At 43.6% G+C, this 18,246-nt stretch overlaps 5 protein-coding genes across 5 annotated transcripts; 3 read left to right on the top strand and 2 right to left on the bottom strand.

The window, feature by feature from the left end:
* Window positions 1-86: 86 nt before the first annotated feature.
* On the top strand, window positions 87-3,366 carry SAMD00019534_100970 (hypothetical protein; the record flags this gene model as incomplete). Its single annotated transcript, XM_012894736.1, has 3 exons — window positions 87-231; window positions 325-442; window positions 519-3,366. 3 exons carry the CDS (start codon window positions 87-89, stop codon window positions 3,364-3,366), a joined length of 3,111 nt encoding a protein of 1,036 aa, XP_012750190.1.
* A 2,075-nt stretch (window positions 3,367-5,441) lies between these two features.
* Window positions 5,442-8,764, bottom strand: SAMD00019534_100960 (hypothetical protein; the record flags this gene model as incomplete). The annotated part of the gene is made up of 2 exons (XM_012894735.1): window positions 5,442-6,336; window positions 6,405-8,764. The coding sequence occupies 2 exons, from the start codon at window positions 8,762-8,764 to the stop codon at window positions 5,442-5,444; spliced, it is 3,255 nt and encodes a 1,084-aa protein (XP_012750189.1).
* Window positions 8,765-9,321: 557 nt separating this feature from the next.
* SAMD00019534_100950 (hypothetical protein) lies at window positions 9,322-10,562 on the top strand (the record flags this gene model as incomplete). The annotated part of the gene is made up of 5 exons (XM_012894734.1): window positions 9,322-9,475; window positions 9,545-9,850; window positions 9,918-10,133; window positions 10,215-10,375; window positions 10,464-10,562. 5 exons carry the CDS (start codon window positions 9,322-9,324, stop codon window positions 10,560-10,562), a joined length of 936 nt encoding a protein of 311 aa, XP_012750188.1.
* Window positions 10,563-10,712: 150 nt separating this feature from the next.
* SAMD00019534_100940 (hypothetical protein) lies at window positions 10,713-12,743 on the bottom strand (the record flags this gene model as incomplete). The annotated part of the gene is made up of 7 exons (XM_012894733.1): window positions 10,713-10,990; window positions 11,051-11,153; window positions 11,230-11,654; window positions 11,731-11,870; window positions 11,940-12,339; window positions 12,412-12,619; window positions 12,684-12,743. 7 exons carry the CDS (start codon window positions 12,741-12,743, stop codon window positions 10,713-10,715), a joined length of 1,614 nt encoding a protein of 537 aa, XP_012750187.1.
* A 1,372-nt stretch (window positions 12,744-14,115) lies between these two features.
* On the top strand, window positions 14,116-17,403 carry SAMD00019534_100930 (hypothetical protein; the record flags this gene model as incomplete). The annotated part of the gene is made up of 6 exons (XM_012894732.1): window positions 14,116-14,297; window positions 14,371-14,788; window positions 14,853-15,118; window positions 15,214-16,426; window positions 16,505-16,894; window positions 16,972-17,403. 6 exons carry the CDS (start codon window positions 14,116-14,118, stop codon window positions 17,401-17,403), a joined length of 2,901 nt encoding a protein of 966 aa, XP_012750186.1.
* Window positions 17,404-18,246: the final 843 nt, after the last annotated feature.

The following is an 18,246-nucleotide window of genomic DNA, read 5'->3' as shown; positions in this document are numbered from 1 at the left end:
ACAGGTCCCACTAAGCCCAAATGAAGCCACAAACATCAACATCACTGATTGTTTAATAATCATTCATTATTAATACAACTTATACAATGTCATCATTATCTTTGTATAAGTACATTGTTTTGATCATTGTTTTGGTGGCCTTGATTGGACCATCATTCAATGTGGTCGAGGCTGCAAAGAAGAAAGGTGGCAACATCATCAATGCATTCTTGATACCTCATTCACATTGTGGTAAGTTAGTTGGATGTCAATCATTCATTCATTCAATCAATCAATCACTGACTCACTAACCCATCAATCAATCAAACTTTCTGGAAATAACAGATGTTGGATGGGTCCAAACTTATGAACAGTACTACACAGAGAATGTTACACTTATCTTGGACAATGTGGTTGAGTACTTGTCGAATGACCCAACAAAGAAGTTCAATTGGGCAGAGACGTAAGTTCCATGATTGATCAATGAATGGATGGCCAACTCACTCACTCACTCCATCACATCCAAAACATCACAATAGGATATACTTTGCAAGATGGTGGTCGGATCAGACGGATATGACACAGGCTCAGGTCAGGAAGTTGGTGGCATCTGGACAACTCGAGTTTGTTGGAGGTGGATGGGCTCAGAATGATGAGGCAGTCACACATTATCAAGCGGTGCTCAATCAGATGACGATAGGACATCAATTCCTACTGGGCACTTTTGGCGTCGCCCCCGAGGCTGGCTGGCAGATCGATCCATTTGGCCCATCGACCCTCACCGCCACACTGTTCAACCTGATGGGCTTCAAGTACCACATCATCAATCGCCTGGACGACCGACTCAAGCACCAGTACAACTCAACACCCGACATTGTGGGCAGCGGCGCCATGATTGAGGACCGCTCATTCGAGTTCATGTGGTACCCCTCGCCAAGCTACGGCAACAACCTGTCGCTGTTCACACATGTCCTCGACAATCATTACAACTCGCCACAGCTGTGCTATCCCAACGCGACCGACCCCAACATCACTATCTGCACGGGCTTTGACTTTGAGTCAGACCCCGGCCAGAACCCATCAATCAACGCCTCAAACATTGCCGAGCGCGCTGCCCTACTTGTTCAGATCATCCAGGAGCGCGTTCTATACTACCGCCATAACAACATGCTGTTGCCCTTTGGCAATGACTTCCGCTTCCAGAACGCCAGTCTGGAGTTTGACAACATGGACAAGCTGATCGCGTACATCAACGAGAACGTCGAGACATACGGCGTCAATATAAAGTACGCGACGCTGAGCGAGTACTTTGAGGCGGTGTTTGCCGAGACCGATCCGGCAACGGACTACCCCAACCTGTACGGCGGCGACTACTACACGTACACGATGTGTCTGGGTGTCGACTACCAGAACTTCAACACGTGCGTCAACTACTGGTCGGGCTACTTCTCGAGCTTCCCCGTGCTCAAGGGCACGGTGCGCCATGCTGACACGCTCCTGCGCCACACCGAGACAATGTACGCGCTGGCCTCAGCCACTCACAACAAACATTTCACGTTTGATGGCGCCAAGGTGTTTGGCGCGCTCGACCTTCACCGCAACGTGAGTGGCATCCTCACACATCACGACGCTATCACGGGCACAGCCAAGGAGTACGTGCGCAACAACTACTTTAACATGCTGTACGCGGCTCAGAACGCCTCAGTCGACGTGCTGCCCGAGATGGTGTCGTACCTGCTGGCCAACGCGTCAATGGAGACCGGCTTCTCATACGATGACCTTCTCCTCCAAGGCATGTCCGTGGGACAGGTGGTCGTGGTGTCTGTGAGCAACAGTTTGGCGTGGAACCGTGTGGAGTACATACACATGCCGGTGGGCGTGCAGAACTACGCCGTGTACGCCTATAATCAGCAACCAGTCCAGTCGCAAGTCGTCCAACGTCTAGATAAGGATGGTCAGTGGGAGCTGTACTTTGAGGTGTCCGTGCCCGCGCTGGGAACTTCGACATACTTCATTATGTGTGTTGGTGTGACCCATGACGACCTGGCACTCCACATGCTCGACTTGGAGGGTCTCGAAGCGCCACTTCCCGCTCACGTCACCCCCGCCACACCCATCAACCTCGCCGACTTGGGCGATATCGACTCAATCGACATCGCCATTGGCAACGACCTGTTCGAGCTACACTTCCAGCCCAACGCAAACAATCACAATGTCCTGCAACTAACTCACTACGTCGACCTCACCAATGGCGGCACTGTCGTAACGCTCAACCAAGAGCTCGTCGAGTACGACTCAATGACTGATGATTGTTACAAGTTCCGTACACACGGCTACGCACATCCACTGGATGCCACTGCTGCACAGTTCTACCTCACTGAAGGCCCCATCGTACAAATGGTCACCGTGGTCTACCGCAACAATGTCACTCAGTTGTTCACAGTGTACAATGCCACGATGGCGCCATCCGGCTCGCAGGCTCAGGAGAACCAGTACTTTGAGATCGAGAATGTGGTTAGCGTCGGCTTGGACCATGAGATTGCCATGCGTTTCAACTCATCCATCCAGAACGGTGGCACATTCTACACAAACAACGGTTTGGAGATGATGCAGCGTGTTTGGACAGAGAAGTTCAACGACTCGCACGTCTGGAGTCTGATCTCGGGCAATTTCTACCCAGCCATCAACACGGGCCTGATCAACGATGGCACCAACGAACTGGTGGTGCTCAATCAACAGAGCATGGGCGCCAGCAGCCAGGCTGCGGGTCTGCTCGAGTTCCTGCTGATCCGTCGCAGCAACTACACGCAGTGGTCAATCAACGAGAAGATGAACGACACGAGTGTCGCACGCATCAAGTCGCGTGTGCTGGTCGGCCAACAGGCGCTCAAGGAGATTGAGCGTGCGCCACACACTCTCGTCCACGAGAATGAGATGCTGCGCATGTACGCACCGGTCAAGGGCAACTCGATCGCGATATGGTGTGACAAGGTCGACACCCAGTTTGTACCCTTGCGCGGCAGCCAGTTCCCGCCCAACCTTCACCTGCTCACACTCAACCGTCAATGGTTTGACAATGGCCAGGTGTTGATGCGTGTGATCAACATCTACGAGCTGGGCCAGAGCACTGTCTACTCGCAACCCGCCACACTTACCTTCTCCCAACTATTTGGTGGCTTTGACATCTCCAACGTGGCCGAAGTCACATTAACGGCCAACGCACAACTCAATGCATCTGTACCATTGCCCCTATCAGTCACACTCGATCCAATCCAAATCAAGACATTCACCTTCTCCTTCACCAATAACAATGTTGTCGTTGTTGTTGGTGGTGATGATGATGATAATGAGTACTCAATCCTTAAGGAGACCATTATGATCAATTAAACATGTATGTATCTATATTATAAGTGAGGGTTAGGGCGAGGGCGAGGGTTAGGGTTAGGGTTGGCGTCGAGAAAAGGATAACAACTAAGTATTATTTATTGGATCAATCTTTGATCAAACAGGAAACAATATAGTGTTTCTTGACCAACATAGGGTTTCTATCAATGAGTTTGGACCAAGTGTCAGTTTGAATGTTGTAGCAACTAATACCATTGCTTGAATTTTGTCCAAAGTATATAATACCAACTAAAGGTACATAGTGTATTTCTCCATAAATTTGATAGTTTGGACATTTTGTTAAGTTGATTGATTGTTTGGTAGAGATTGAGTACCTTCTAAAATGATCATTTGTTAGAATATATATATTGTCGTCTTGATCATAGCAAGTTTTTTCATCATAGGTTAAGTCAAAGTCCATAGTGATATCCTCTGATTCTCCAGTTTGAACATTAAATGATAATATCATTCTTTGGTAGACATTCTCCTCATTTCCGGTTTGGAAAATGAATAGCTGGTTCTGATGATAATGGATTCGACCAAGAACTGAGGTTTGAGAGAGACGTCCAACATGCTCAAACTGTTGAGTTTCAATGTTGAATCTGTCTACTCTGTTTGATTCTCTATGGGGAGGTACTCGAACACCTCCCACCAAATAGATATATTTATCACCATCATAACATATTCCAACATAATTGCAACTCTCAATTCCAACAATCTTTCCTTCATACTTTTGTTTATCTTCCAATGAATACCTTTGGTAGAGAGTTGGCCTATCCTCAGTACTACCTCCAAACACATAAATATTTCCACGAGCATAAACCATTTGGAAACTTTGATCCAAGTCAATTATATTCTTTGTTGGTGCTGCCAACCATTTGTTTGAATCCATTGAGTAGAAATATCCATCTTTCTCGTCCACAACCAAAATGTGATTATTCAATCCATGTATGGGAATTGGTTTGAACATAGGTGATTGAGTGTGTACAGGTGTCAACAATGCAATACATCTATCAATCTGCTTTTTGATTCCATTTAACTTGGCAATATCCATAACCACTTTTTTATATGATGAATCATTGTAGCTATACTTGGTAATATGATTCAAGTGATCACTAATCACTGATAATAATTCATCATCACTAAGTTTCATTATGTCTCTATTTCTTGTTCCTTGTTGTTCAAATTGTATATAATCCATAAATTGTTCTATTGTATTGCTTTTTGATATTGTTTGAATAATATTGGAAATATAAATATCATTATCATTATTATTATTATTATCATTATCATTATTATTAATATTATTTCCAGAAATAGAGTTTGAGTTTGGATTGATCATATTAATAGTAGAATATAGACAACCAAGTTCTTTGACTATATTATTAATGGTAAATTGAATTTGATGTTTATGTAATAGTAACGAAATCTTCTTTGTTTTCTCTCCATACATTGCCACTTTAACTAAAAGTTCATATTGGCTGATGATCATTGATTGTGTATCCTGAAGTGATTGATATAATTCTGAACATTGTTGAAGGGTCTTCCAAAGATGGTTCAATCTAGGTGTACACCATAAAGTTTGTAGATTCTTCTCAGACATACTCTGTCTAATAACATCAATATGATCTAACTTGTGTCCATTATGACTCTGAGCCAAACATATAGGACATAACAATTGATTACAATCAAAACAAATAAACTCAATATTCTTCAAGTGTATATTACACTTAGATGTTGTTGTTGGAGTTGGTGTGTCATCATCGTTAATAATTATCATTGCTAATTTACTTTCACCTTTCATTTTATTTATTTTTATTCTAATAAAAATGTTTATTATTATTACTCAATATTATTATTATGACTTAAATATGATTATTATTTTGAATTGACTATATTTGGACCATTAGATAATATTAGTGTCTCAAATAAATATAAATATTTTTACCTAATGACTTTATTAGGCATTAATATAGAAGTACTTGTTCGGCACTACCAATCTGGACACCAAATTCAACAGATTTATAATAATAAAGAATATTATAAGATATAGGGTACAGTGTTTAATGATTCTTGTCCTAATCCTGTTTGATGTCTTTGGGTGGTTCGTTCTGTCGCTTGCCTCTGTTGTCTTTGGTATTGATACCCATGCCCCTGACGTTCTCGACTAACTGTGACATCTTGGCCTGTTGTGCTCGTCGTCTTCGCTCAATCTCGGTCTCCAACTTCTTGGTACTGAGGTCGGCGCCCTCGCCTGTCGTCTCTTCCTGCAGGAATGCCTCCAAAGTGCCCTTCTTGATGTACTTCTTTGCATTAATCTCTTGTTGCTTCTGCTTCTGCTGCTTGCTCTGCTCCACAATCTCGTCTGATACGTTCTGCGAGGCAAACATCTCGATATCCTCTTCCATTCGCTGTTTGATGGCCTTCATCGACTTGGAGCTGTGACGCATTGGTAGCTCCTCCTTCGTCTCCTCGATGGCCTTCTTCTTCAGCCTCTCGCGCTGATCCTCGAATCCAATGTCGTCATCGTTGCCCATGTCCATGTAGTCCTGATGTGGACGCTGTTTCTCGCCAAACAGTCCCTGGCCCATCGAGAACTTGCCCTCGCGCACCAGCTTCTCAAGCATCTTCCTGTCGTCCTGGGCTAGATCCTCGACCCACTCCTGTTTCTTCATCTTGGCCTTGTCCTCCTCGCGTGTCTTCTCGACCTGCTTCCTCTTCTTGTCTCTTGGTGTCGTCTCCATGTGCTCGATGACCTTCTGCAGCTCACCCTGTGTCTGGCTCTTCTTGAACGTTGGCGAGTTGAGTCTCCTCATCTTTTCAATGTTGGCGTACTTTTCAAACTCAATCTCTGCTGCCGACTCTATAATCTGATTCCTGGATGGTATCCAATCCACTGCTGATTCATCAATGATCAATCCATCACTCCAGAATGTTCTTCTGGCCTCTTTGTACAATTGTTTTCCATGTGACCTAAGTGTAATGTGTAAGTAACATTGCACGATGCTGTCGTCTTTTGCGCGTGAGAGCCCGATACATACTTGGCAATTGTAACTCTCTTCAGGTCTCCAGCGGGAGTGCACACATCCATTGTGACGTGTCCCTTTCTCTTGAATGGCGCTTCATTGAGACGCGACCATAGTTTGTTTGGCTTGAGTTCCTCCTCGCCATACATCTCTACCTGTTTGGTCATTTGATTGGGGATGGTCGAGTCGATCAACTTGGACATCACGATATAGGAGTACTTCTCGTCCTCGAATGGCACCGTTGACTTGGGTCCCTTGGCCAGCTTCTGGAACACTGGACGAGCAACACGCTGGGAGAAGTGGCACCATGAGTTGAAGCCCATTGGACATCTGCCAGAGTGTGGGCATGGCGCAACGACTTGTGCGCGATAAGACTTTTGTGGCGTCACCTGATCAGCTGGGAGGTCGAGTAGCATCTGTCGCATCGCTCTGATCAGACTGAAACCAATAGGTGTGCCTGGCTCCACCAACACCAGCATTCCAGTTGGCTTAACGTTGCGCCAAAGGTCATTGATGACCTTCTCACGAGTCTCCTGGTCTGGCAGCTCGCTGAGCACATATGAGGCTACAACAAGATCGCTCTGCATTGATTCGCTGAGGTGTGGTGGCTGCATCAAGAACTGAGACCACTTGATTTCGTTCGTGTTGCCCTCCAACATCTTCTTGGATATGTCGCTCATGAATGTTGATGGCTCAACTGCCCTGATACTCTTTAGTGATTCGCCCCAAACCTGTCGCGCTGACCAGATAACGGTGCCTGGACCAGAGCCATAGTCGAGCAATGTGGTCGGCTTGAAGTTGGGCAGGCGAGTGGCAATCTCTGAGAACACACGATGAGTACAGGCGTACACACCAGGCATTCGATGGGCGATGTAGGCCAGAGCCTCACCCTTGCCATAACTGATGACGGGCTTCTCCTCTGGTGCCACCTTGTAGGGCATTGTCTTGTCTTGCAGCTTCTTGTCTGAGCGGGTCCTTGTTCGCAGACTGTCCGACAGCTCGGCCGAGATTTGTCTGAGCTCGGCCGTTGGGAAGCCCTTGAGTGCTTGAGATATCTTACGCTTGAGCAGCTTGGGCACCTCGATCGAGCCAATCTTCCAATGCTTGAGGTAGTCATAGTCAGGGCCCTCTTCATAGTCGCCACCCTCCTGCTCCTCCACGTCCTCCTCATCCTGGACAAACTTGCGCGATAGTGCTGTCATCTCCTCTTCAGTGATCTCGCCATCCTGGAATCGCTTAAAGTGCTGCGGATCGATCTCCACCATATCCTCTTCTACGATACCCAGTCGGGCCATCCTCTCTATCCTCTGTTTCTCCTGCAGCTCCTTCTTCTTTGACATGAACTCGATCCTCTTGAGCTTGCGTTGTAGGTCAAAGTCATCCTCGTCCACGTTCTCCTTGGCCTCTGCCAGCAGCTTCTCCTTCTCCATCTGGATGATGCCCTCAATGGCCTCAACACTTGGGGCCACATCAGTCTCGACCTCTAGTCTGGTGAGGTCAGGCAGGCCGTCGTTGTAGTCTTCCAGATCTTCTTCATCCTCCTCTTCCATGTCATATTCGTCGATCGATGGCAAGTTCGCCCACTTGCCTTGCTGTTGCTGTTGTCGCGACATCATGATCTGCATGTGTTTCTCTTTCTTGGCCTCGAGTAACTGTGCACGCTCTCTGCTCTTGGCATCCATCAGCTTCTTGGCCAACATGTTGTAGCCCTTCTCCGTGTCCTTGTAGGCGGATTGATCGAATAGATAACGACCGCCATCCTTTTTTAGTGACTCGCGCATTGTCATCTGGGCGGCCCAGAACTGACGGCGGTATTCCTTGTCGATGGACTCCTTGTCCTCCAGTCCAATTGGCACCTCTGTCTCATCCTCAGCTTCACCAGGAGTCTGAGTACGTAATGTATTTGAGTCTTTTAAAAGGTTCTTTCTTGATATCAATTGCTTCTCAATCTCTTTTTCAAGTCTGTCCATCTGTTGCTTTGGTGTCTCCTTCCTCTTGGCGACAGAAGAGGAAGAAGTAGTCGGGGTCTTTAATAACTTTGGTGTTGAGTCATCTTGTCCTTGTTGTTGATCTTGTTGTTGTTGTTGTTGTTGAGCTTGTTGTCTCTTCTCCATCAAAGCCTTGGCAGAGGACAATGAAACTCTACGCTTTGGAATTGCTCCCGATGACTTTACACCAACACCTCTTGAAGATCTCGTGATCTTTGGTTTATCAGTTGTTGTTGTAGTACTTGTAGTTGATGTAGAGTAAGAGTATATCTGTTGCTGTAATAGCAAACCAGTTAACTGTTGTTGTTGTTGTGGTACAATGAAGTATCTTTGTGCATATTGTTGACTATTATTTATATATTGCTTTGCATTTCTTGTTAAGAACATTGTTATATTATTATATTATAATTGTATTATATCTATCACTCATCAATTTGTTGTTGTATCTGTTGTGTATAGATATAGTGATAATAGTGATAGAGATGTTGATTGAATGTACTCGATGGGTTCAACACTTTCGTTAGTCATTCACACGAAACACACAATTTTGATTCTTCGTCCAAACAAGGCAAAAGAGTCGCAATTCTCACCCCTCTCTTTTCTAAGTTCCCTCCTTCACTTGTTTGTCATTATTATCTCTTCTCACTAATAGTGAGATACAAACAATTACACATACATACATACATACATTGTTATAACAACTTAACATAACAACAATCAAATCAAATCAAATGGAGTCTTTGTTGAATGATAACTTATCTACAACACCAACAAATGGTATTGGTAGTGCATTAATCAACACTTCAGGTGGAATAAGTCAACAACAACAACATAGTACAAATAACTTGTCACCGCCAACTGCTTCAAGTCTTACATCATCATCAAATAATGCACATAATATTACAACTGCTCAGTTGAATGCTTTGATTGCTGCCAGTTCACAAATGAATCTTGGTACGCCAACAAATACCTCGGCCAACTCTACATCATCCACTTCATCTTCATCAACAACAGGATCAGGGTCCACCGAAGATGTCACAATTACAATATATCCTATTGGTATTAAGACCTATGGATGTCTGCCACCATTCCTCATGAGTAAGAGACATGTCCGACGGAGCTAGCTAGTCAATGATCGTTGTTACTTACACGTTTACGATACGACAGGGAAGCATACACTGTTCAAGAGACTGTTTGTTCATGTCTCTAATAGGTTCTGCATCGATGAGAATGAGTTGTTGTTCTTCTTCCAGGAGAAGCTGTTGCCAGACCAGTGTCCAGGCGATGTTGGCCTGTTGAACGGTGACATTATCGTGGTTAGACGTGTTCCTCCCAAAGCACGCTCACAATCCTCCAATGTAAAGGCAGCCACTTCCGCATTCGTTTGCGAGATAGGTTCGCTCTTTGACAATCCAAGCTTCAGTGATATATCATTTGTTCTAAGTGATGGTTCAATACTTCCATCACACAAGAGTATGCTATTACCTGACGATCCCAGTCACTCATGTCAAATCACTTACCAATCAATCAACTTCTATAGATGTACTATCATCTAGATGTCAAAGATTCAAAGCAATGTTCCAGGGATCGATGAAGGAGAGCCAGGAGAGCGAGCTCAAGGTAGAGGAGCATAGCCCTGCAGTCTTTAGGAAGATGATTGAGTACATATATACTGACGCCATGAATGAAGAGGACATGGAAATGATCCTTAAGCTCATCATCATAGCCGATGAATATCTATTAGAGTCGCTAAAGGGTATGAATGAGACCTAGACAACATGATACATCCACCATGGATGGATACTAATCATCGATCGATCACTCCAACAACAAACAGGACTATGTGAACAGAAACTGATTGGAGAGATCAACATTGCCAATGCTCCACTGCTATTCTCTCATTCAGATGTTTACAACTGCAAGCAACTCAAGAAGCACGCACTCAACTTTATACTATCATCAATCAAACGTATTGCTGGAACAAAGGAGTTTGAAAGGGTATGTATGAACGATCATGCCAATGACAATGGCAATGACCAAGATGGATGATGAGATGTACTTACATCCTCAATCACTCATACACCAGGATCTTTCCACCTCACCTGGATTACTACTTGAGATAATCAAGGAAATGGCACCACTCTATGATTCTGGAACAAAGAGACGCAAAGACGTTGAGATCTAGTCAAGACCGCGATAGTCCAGTGGTCTTCATCAGCAGCATCACACTTACTTGTACATACTCTCAATGTTGTTGCTGCAGCAACACAACTAAAACAATGACATTGACACTACACGATTGATTCCAATCTGATTGATTGATGATGGACGCTCTCTACTGCTGATCGCATAGAGCTTGCAGGTGTTCCTGCGTTTCATTGACCATCGCTCGAATGTCGTGGAAGCATAACTTGGATGAGGACTGCAGACTGAACACATCCTTTGTGTTGCACATATAGAACTCCTTCCACATTGTAAACAACTCCAACAGCTCGCCAATGATCGAATTGTTCGTACTGTTCATCCTCTTGATTGACTCGAAGCATACATCCAATTGGCCATCCTTCTTTGCCAGCATCAATGTAATGATTACTGAGTTGACACAACATAGATCTAAAAGATAGAGACAGAGTTAGTGAATGAGCCAGGACTAGCATGATGGACATGACTTACTCTCGACACATAGAGTAGTAGGTGACACTGATAGGATGACCTTCTCGATAACTAGTAGCTTGTTGTTGATTGTACATATCTGTGCGAGCACATTGTTGAAAGACTGTCGTGCATGCTTGAGTTAGTATGTGAGCCAATTACCGACACTCCACTCCAAATGATGATCATCCGTTACTTACATCGAGTGTTTCATCAGTCTTGACAACTTGTTCGTTGGCAAGCATGATTGATCGAATGAATACATTGGCTTCGATGATGTTGTCAAACATGATGGTGTAGAGCCGCTTGAAGGCTGCCTCATTCTCTCGACACAGTTGATTGAGTACGCGATACGGTGCCTTGTTCTTGACCAACTCGCCCATTAGATCAAAGTGCATTTGATAGCCCTCGGCAGGACCTGTTGTGACCTCTTTGAACAATGAATGTATCAGTCCACAGCTGGCGTAATAGTCGCTTATCTTGCAATTTGGAATTCGCAGTGTTGATTGAATACAATAAGTCAAGAAGTTCCTCTCCTTCATTGGCAAGGTCTTGGTGTATATCTCATAGATTGATGGAATCCAATATCTTGATTGAGGTGGTGGGATCTTTCCTGGTACATATGCTATATGATTGATTGATTGATTGAATGAGTGAGTGATGGTGTTGGTTTGATCAATCTGAAGAGAGCTACAACATACAGTTGATAAACTCCAACTCTGACTTTGAGATTAGGTAACATGTCTTGGTGGCGGTAATGAGCTCCAAGTCGACAAATAGGAATATCATGCGGAATGCTTGTATCTTTCGCATGTAGAATGGATTGGCATGATCATGTGTCCTGTTTAGTGTGGCGTGATAGTCAGGTCAGTCAATCAATCAGTCGTATGGTGCAAGACATCACACTTACTCGTCATAGTCCTTCTTCTGCCAGTCTATCGATTTGAAGAGATCAAAGAGTATGTCGACCATGTCATATCTTTGCATTTGAGAGAGAACGTCTAGCTTGCGTGGCCCGCTGGCCAGTGTGAAGAGGAACACCAACAACTCAGTCTGGTAGGACGCCTTGGAGAAGTCGTTCAAATAAGTCATAGTCATCTGTGTGGCCTCTACTCTAATATCAATCTGTTGGAATACCTGGCGAATATGTTCATCATTGAACTGGATCTGCTGGGCTTCACCAGACATGCCCTCATCATCATCATCATCCGAGTTCAGTCTCAACGATGGAGGTACAAACGTTGGCTTGATCGACAGTTTCAACATCTTGCATATCTTTGGTATCAGACTTGGTATGTTGATTAAGATGGCTAAGTCATGCATGCGATGTGTTAGTTCTCTAACTAGTCTCTGGACGTGGTCGCATCATTATAATGTCTTACAATGATTGATATAATATATTGGATCGATGGTTGTCTTGATCTCGATGGCTTGTCTGATTGGTGACATGTCATTAAAGTCTGGCAAGAATGTACTTGGTGACAAGGTCTTCACCATCATGAATAACTTTGTACTTGGTAACTTCTCAATTGATGCATTAACATTCTTCAGTTTCCTCAAGTCGAATGGTTGCATCATCGTCAATACATTCTTGATTGATTGAATGAATGTTAGTCTTATTCAATCACCGACCGATGATGTGTACTGTACATACATTGAATACCAAGATTGACCAATCATCAGACATGTTCATTGTGTCAAAGAGGAACTGCATGGCGTGTGATCGGTTGAATAACCATTCGCAGACATCTCGTGAGTCATAAGAGAACTTGTATAGAATGTGCATGGCCTTTGAGAATGCCTCCTTGTTAAGTGCAATGTCCTCTACACTAATATTACCAACAAAGTCATATAACACGTCTACACCTCGTAGCTCCTCGAACTCTATACATTTCTTCTCGTCCGTATCTATAACTTCATGTAATGATCCAAGTATTACATTGATCTATTCATTCATTCATTCATTGGGGTCAGTCAATCAATCAATGTCGACACTGGTCTCGATATGATATATATACATACCAATGCATAGTCTAGTCTCTGTATCGCTAGTGAGAGACCGATGAGTTGACTTAGAACAGTCTTTGTTCTCTTTTTGACATCGGTGAGGAAGTGTGACTTTGGAGGTATCCAAGCTAATGAGGTCACAGCTTGATGTTGACGAGGCCAATGATTCTGTTTATGTTTCCACTCTCTATCAAACAACACATCATTAATATGTCTGTGCACTACAGGTCTCTTCAATCTCTTTATAGCGGCCTTTGGTTGTTGATCATTTTGTCCCTGTTGTCCTCCTCCTCCTCCTATTTGTTCCTGTTGTCCTTGTCCTTGTCCTTGTCCTTGTCCTTCACCTCGATTATTTATACCCAACAATCTTTGAAGGAAGTCCATGAGTATATATGAGTATGTATGAATATAGAGTTATCCCTATCTCTTTCACTTCTCTTTCTCTTTCTTGAAAGTGGAAGAAATGAAAATGAAAGTGTGTATTTGTTTGGATTCTTGTTTTTCTTTCAAAGCGATCACTAAGTTGCATTAATAAATAATAATAATAAATATCTTTTTAAGGTAATATAATAAATATATTAATATTAATATTTATTTATAATTTTAATTAATTAAAGGGAACATACTCGGGGACATGTTCACAGACTACAATAGTTCATTGTAACCCACTACCCATTGTTACAAAGTCAAGTCAAACAATATGGTTTGGATTCAAACAAAGTGTCGTGCAACCCTTCACCTCTCACCATCGGACTTGGCAAATGATCTTTCTTTGGGGGTGAATCAATGTATCAATTGTACATTCTACAGATACACTTGACATTCGGGTCTGAATCTCTGTCTCTGATAAACATCATTCATTCATTCATTCTTTCATTCATTCATACAACAACAATAACAATGACATTGTTTATAATATAATCAACATCTTCATCATCGCACATATTATATTTATTCATTCAATCAGTTAATCAATCAAAGATAGATATATTGATGTATAACAGATAACAATAACCACAATATCAACAATGATTACAACAACAAGACATATACCAATGACGACTTTATTGTTGATCACAATGTTCTTGTTATTACTGTTGCAACAACATCAACAACAATATGTTACAACATTAGCTCAGACAACATTACCAGAGAATACTCTATTATCTACATCATTATACAATGGCTATGCACTAATTGGTGCCAATCCCAACTCACGTATGCCCTACGTAACCTTCCTCAAGAAGTCAAATATATCAATGTATGTTACATTCATTCATTCATTCATTCATTCATTCATCATGAATGGACACTATACTGACTCAATCAAATAGACCATACTCTAGTTATAATCAATATATTATTACACAGATACTTAGTTCACCGATGCAACAATTTGGCGCAACTGTTGCAGTTGGTCCTGGAACAATCAATAATGAATCAATCATTATTGGTGCAATTGGATCACCAACAGAGAACGCCGTTTATATATTCAATCTGGACGATTGTTCCAATAAGAACTACTGTGACGAGTTGTTCTCCTTTCAACCACCAACAGCTTATGCATCGACAGTTCAACATCATAATACAATCTCAAAGCCAAAGCCCAAGCCTGCGGCCAATGCGACTGCCGCCACATGCCAAATGGGCAATCAAATAGCCGTCGGACCAAACTTTGTCATCAGCTCATGTCAGAACAATCTCATGACCAAGAATGCAACCTACGCTCCACTTGTAATATGCTTCCTTGATGTAAGTCCACTCATTCAATCACTCAATCTCACATTCACTAACTCGCTCAATCAATATTGTGTAGCTCGATAGTAATCCAACCAATTGTTCATCATTGGATTATTGGGATGATCAATTCAATCCTTGTCAAACGGCACGTGGACAATTGTATGTGACTGCACTGGATCTAGACGGTCCAATCGTCACATTCTCCTACTGCGCCGTCTGCATGATGCCCACCAACACGACGCGACTCTCTGTACAATACGTCAGCGCCTTTGTAGTTCTAAACATTACCAGTCCAACCGACATCACCTTGTTAAACACTGTGTACAATTACAACAGGACAAAGTAAGTTGGATTGATTGATTGAATGATTGGAACTATCCCCTGACCTTTACCCTTACCCTCCTCAGGTCCTGCCCATCATCTATATCAATTGATAGTAACTATATTGCCATGGGCTATAATGAAGAGTCTGGCGTGGACTTATTCTACAGCATCAATGGCACGTTTAAGTACGCATACTTTGATCGCATTGTTGAACCGACGACAAGCGGCTTTGGATCAGTGCTCGACTTGAACAACAACCTGCTGGTGGTGTCGGCGCCCGGCTCGCCCACCCAGCAACAGGCGGGAGCCGTCTACTTTTACGAGATATTCGACGGCGTCAACGGCACGCCCACCAGCGTAAACATCCAGGCGTCCATCCCCAGCCTCAACTACCGCACCACCTACAGCTACGGCTTTGTAACAACATTCTCGGGCAGCGAGCTGATGCTCGTCTCAATGGACCAGAGCATGGTCAACTACGACTTTGACGCATACTCTGTGTGTCCAACCGGCCAGCAATGGTACTCTGCGCTGGAAGAGTGCGCCCAGTGTCCCACAGGCCAATACAAGAGCGTGAGCAACCCGGCTGCCAGCTCCTCGTTTGAGCTGTGCTTCCTCTGTCCGGGCGGCTACTACTCGGGCAACAACACGGGCATCACATCGATCGATGCCTGCCAGTCATTCTATCCCCAGTGCAATGAGACGTCACAGTTTTGTCCATACGGCAGTGTGTGGCCCATCGACAACATACCCGTTCAGTACGTGTCGACATCCATTCCCAACCCGATCGAGACCGACACGCTGGACTTTGAGAGCACGTTCTATAATTCATATCCTTGGTTCCTCGTGCTGCTTGGATTCCTTTTGATCATGACGGTGGCCGTCTGTTTGCCGTGGCCGCGCTTCCAAACCTTCCAGACCAACCTAGTCACTTTCCTGTTAAAGTTCAACTTTTACGATTGGACTGGCGCCGAGGCCACCGAGGAGGAGGACTACATCGAGAAGGCCGAGGGTCCAATCATGGGCATCAACTCAAATGTTGGCGCGGGTAGCCAGCGCTACAAGACCGGAATATTTATTAGAAAGAGAAGGACCAAGATCAAGCCGACCAAGGCTGTCGAGAGTTTCTGCACACTGTATCTACTGCTGATGCTTGGTCTGATGATCCTCTTCCTTATCCAGTTCCAAAAGGTCAACAAAGACATCAGTCTTGAACTACGTGCCTATGGTCAAGCATCCACAGACCTCGGACTCAAAGAGCGATACACCGAGGCACAGTACCTAAAGTTCATTGACTCTAGTCCACTACAGATAACCATTGACATTGTATGTACAATCACAATCACTTGGTACTATTCCACTCACTTACTCACTCGACCATTCAATCAATCAATCATATTTTAGTTTGGTTACACTGGCAATTGTACACAAGATGAGTTGTTGCTCACTGTAACTGGATGTCAAACAACCAATTATATGGGCGAGTGCAAGTACATACTCACATCTCAAACATTGGCCTATCAATCAAATGTATCAGAAGTGGAGGACAATGTGGCCGCATGTAGATTCCAAGCAACGTTCAATCAAGGTTTGGAACTGAGCGACACGTCCACATTCTCATTTGCAATCACACCATTCTTCAACTACTTCTATGCACAGAGGATCATTTACAATGTGTCAACGCTCAACAATGACTCATTCATCAACAATGGAAACTCCTATGTCAGTGGAGTTGTCCAACCTCAAGTCCACACAGTCCTCCGTCCAGAGGCAACAGTATCAGTCCTTTCAATGGTATGTTAAGAGTGATTGATTGATAGATCGGTCCACTCACTCACTCACTAACTCAATCAATCATTGATCACAATTAGATAACATTTATGACATCTTGTAAGATACATTCATCGAATAATGACTTTACATTGGTTAGACCTATGGTGGAGAAGTGTTTGTTTGATAAGAAGAGTTATAAGGACTACAGCTTCATATCAAACTCAACATCATACTTGGAGCCCAATCAATTCCACGAGTCACCCTCGTCATTCACGTTCAAGATCAACATTGAAAAGAGTGTGTTCTTTAGATATGTGACCTACTCCTACTCTGTATCATTTGGACAGATTGTCACTGGTGTAATGTTTGCAATGCTCGATATCTTTTGGATATTGGATGTGTTTGTACCGGTCATTCAGTACTTTGTTAAGCGAGTTGACAAGCTGATACGAAACAACAAACGAAAGGAGTACGATGAGATCGGACACAAGGTAGTCGTCAACGAGATGGAACCATTGGTAATCAAGTGATTTATTATTAAATAAATAATATTGAGTTTGACAATGATTGCCATGAGGTGGATTAATGGAAGGTTATTCAGGTCGTACCCATCGTAGTCTGCCCCCACGAGAAAGAGCAGACAAGACAGCGGCCTCACCTTCGAGGGCAAAGTCTACTCTTCACCGGGTCTCCCCAAAACCATCCTCCCCTGGCGGCGATGGATCACCAATCTCCACGAAGATTCGCCTAAGACGCTGATGTGTAACATGAGGAACTTCCAGAGTCGAATGATTCGTTTTCCAAAGTGTTTTGATGTCGCTTCGCGCACTCAATCACTTCATTCGTTCATTCATAGACAGTGGGTCTTCAATTACTAACTGTCATACTCTCAAGGTATGTCCTCTTGGTTACACCAATCATTATACATATAAATAAATAAGTTTATATGATTCGTTCATTCATAGACAGTGGGTCTTCAATTACTAACTGTCATACTCTCAAGTGAACGTTCAATAATATTAAGAGTACATCTCTTTATATTAAACTTTTTTCTTTTAGTTTAGTTTAATCACTCTACAGCGTATTGCTTTAAGTTCCTGGCCAGGACAATCACAGCTGTACTCTGTACATTCATTCGATGTCTTCGTACATCAATTCATCAGACGACCACGTCAAAAAAATCAGCGCATTAAGTCATGACGACCTCGTCAAGCAGTACTGCGAACTCGAGATCGTCAACATGGATATGGCGAGCGAGCTCGAGGCATTGCGCAAATGCAAGGAAAGGCTTGATCGCATGGAGGAGAAGCTGCAGCGCACGTCGGAGAAATATCGTGCCACTCGTGTTCGTGAGATCAAGCTTCTCGAAGACA

The sequence above is a fragment of the Acytostelium subglobosum genome (genome assembly GCF_000787575.1).
Source record: "Acytostelium subglobosum LB1 DNA, scaffold: scaffold25, whole genome shotgun sequence".
NCBI lineage: Eukaryota > Evosea > Eumycetozoa > Acytosteliales > Acytosteliaceae > Acytostelium > Acytostelium subglobosum.
Note: the sequence above shows the minus strand (reverse complement) of the source record. Positions and strands in the feature narration are given on the sequence as shown.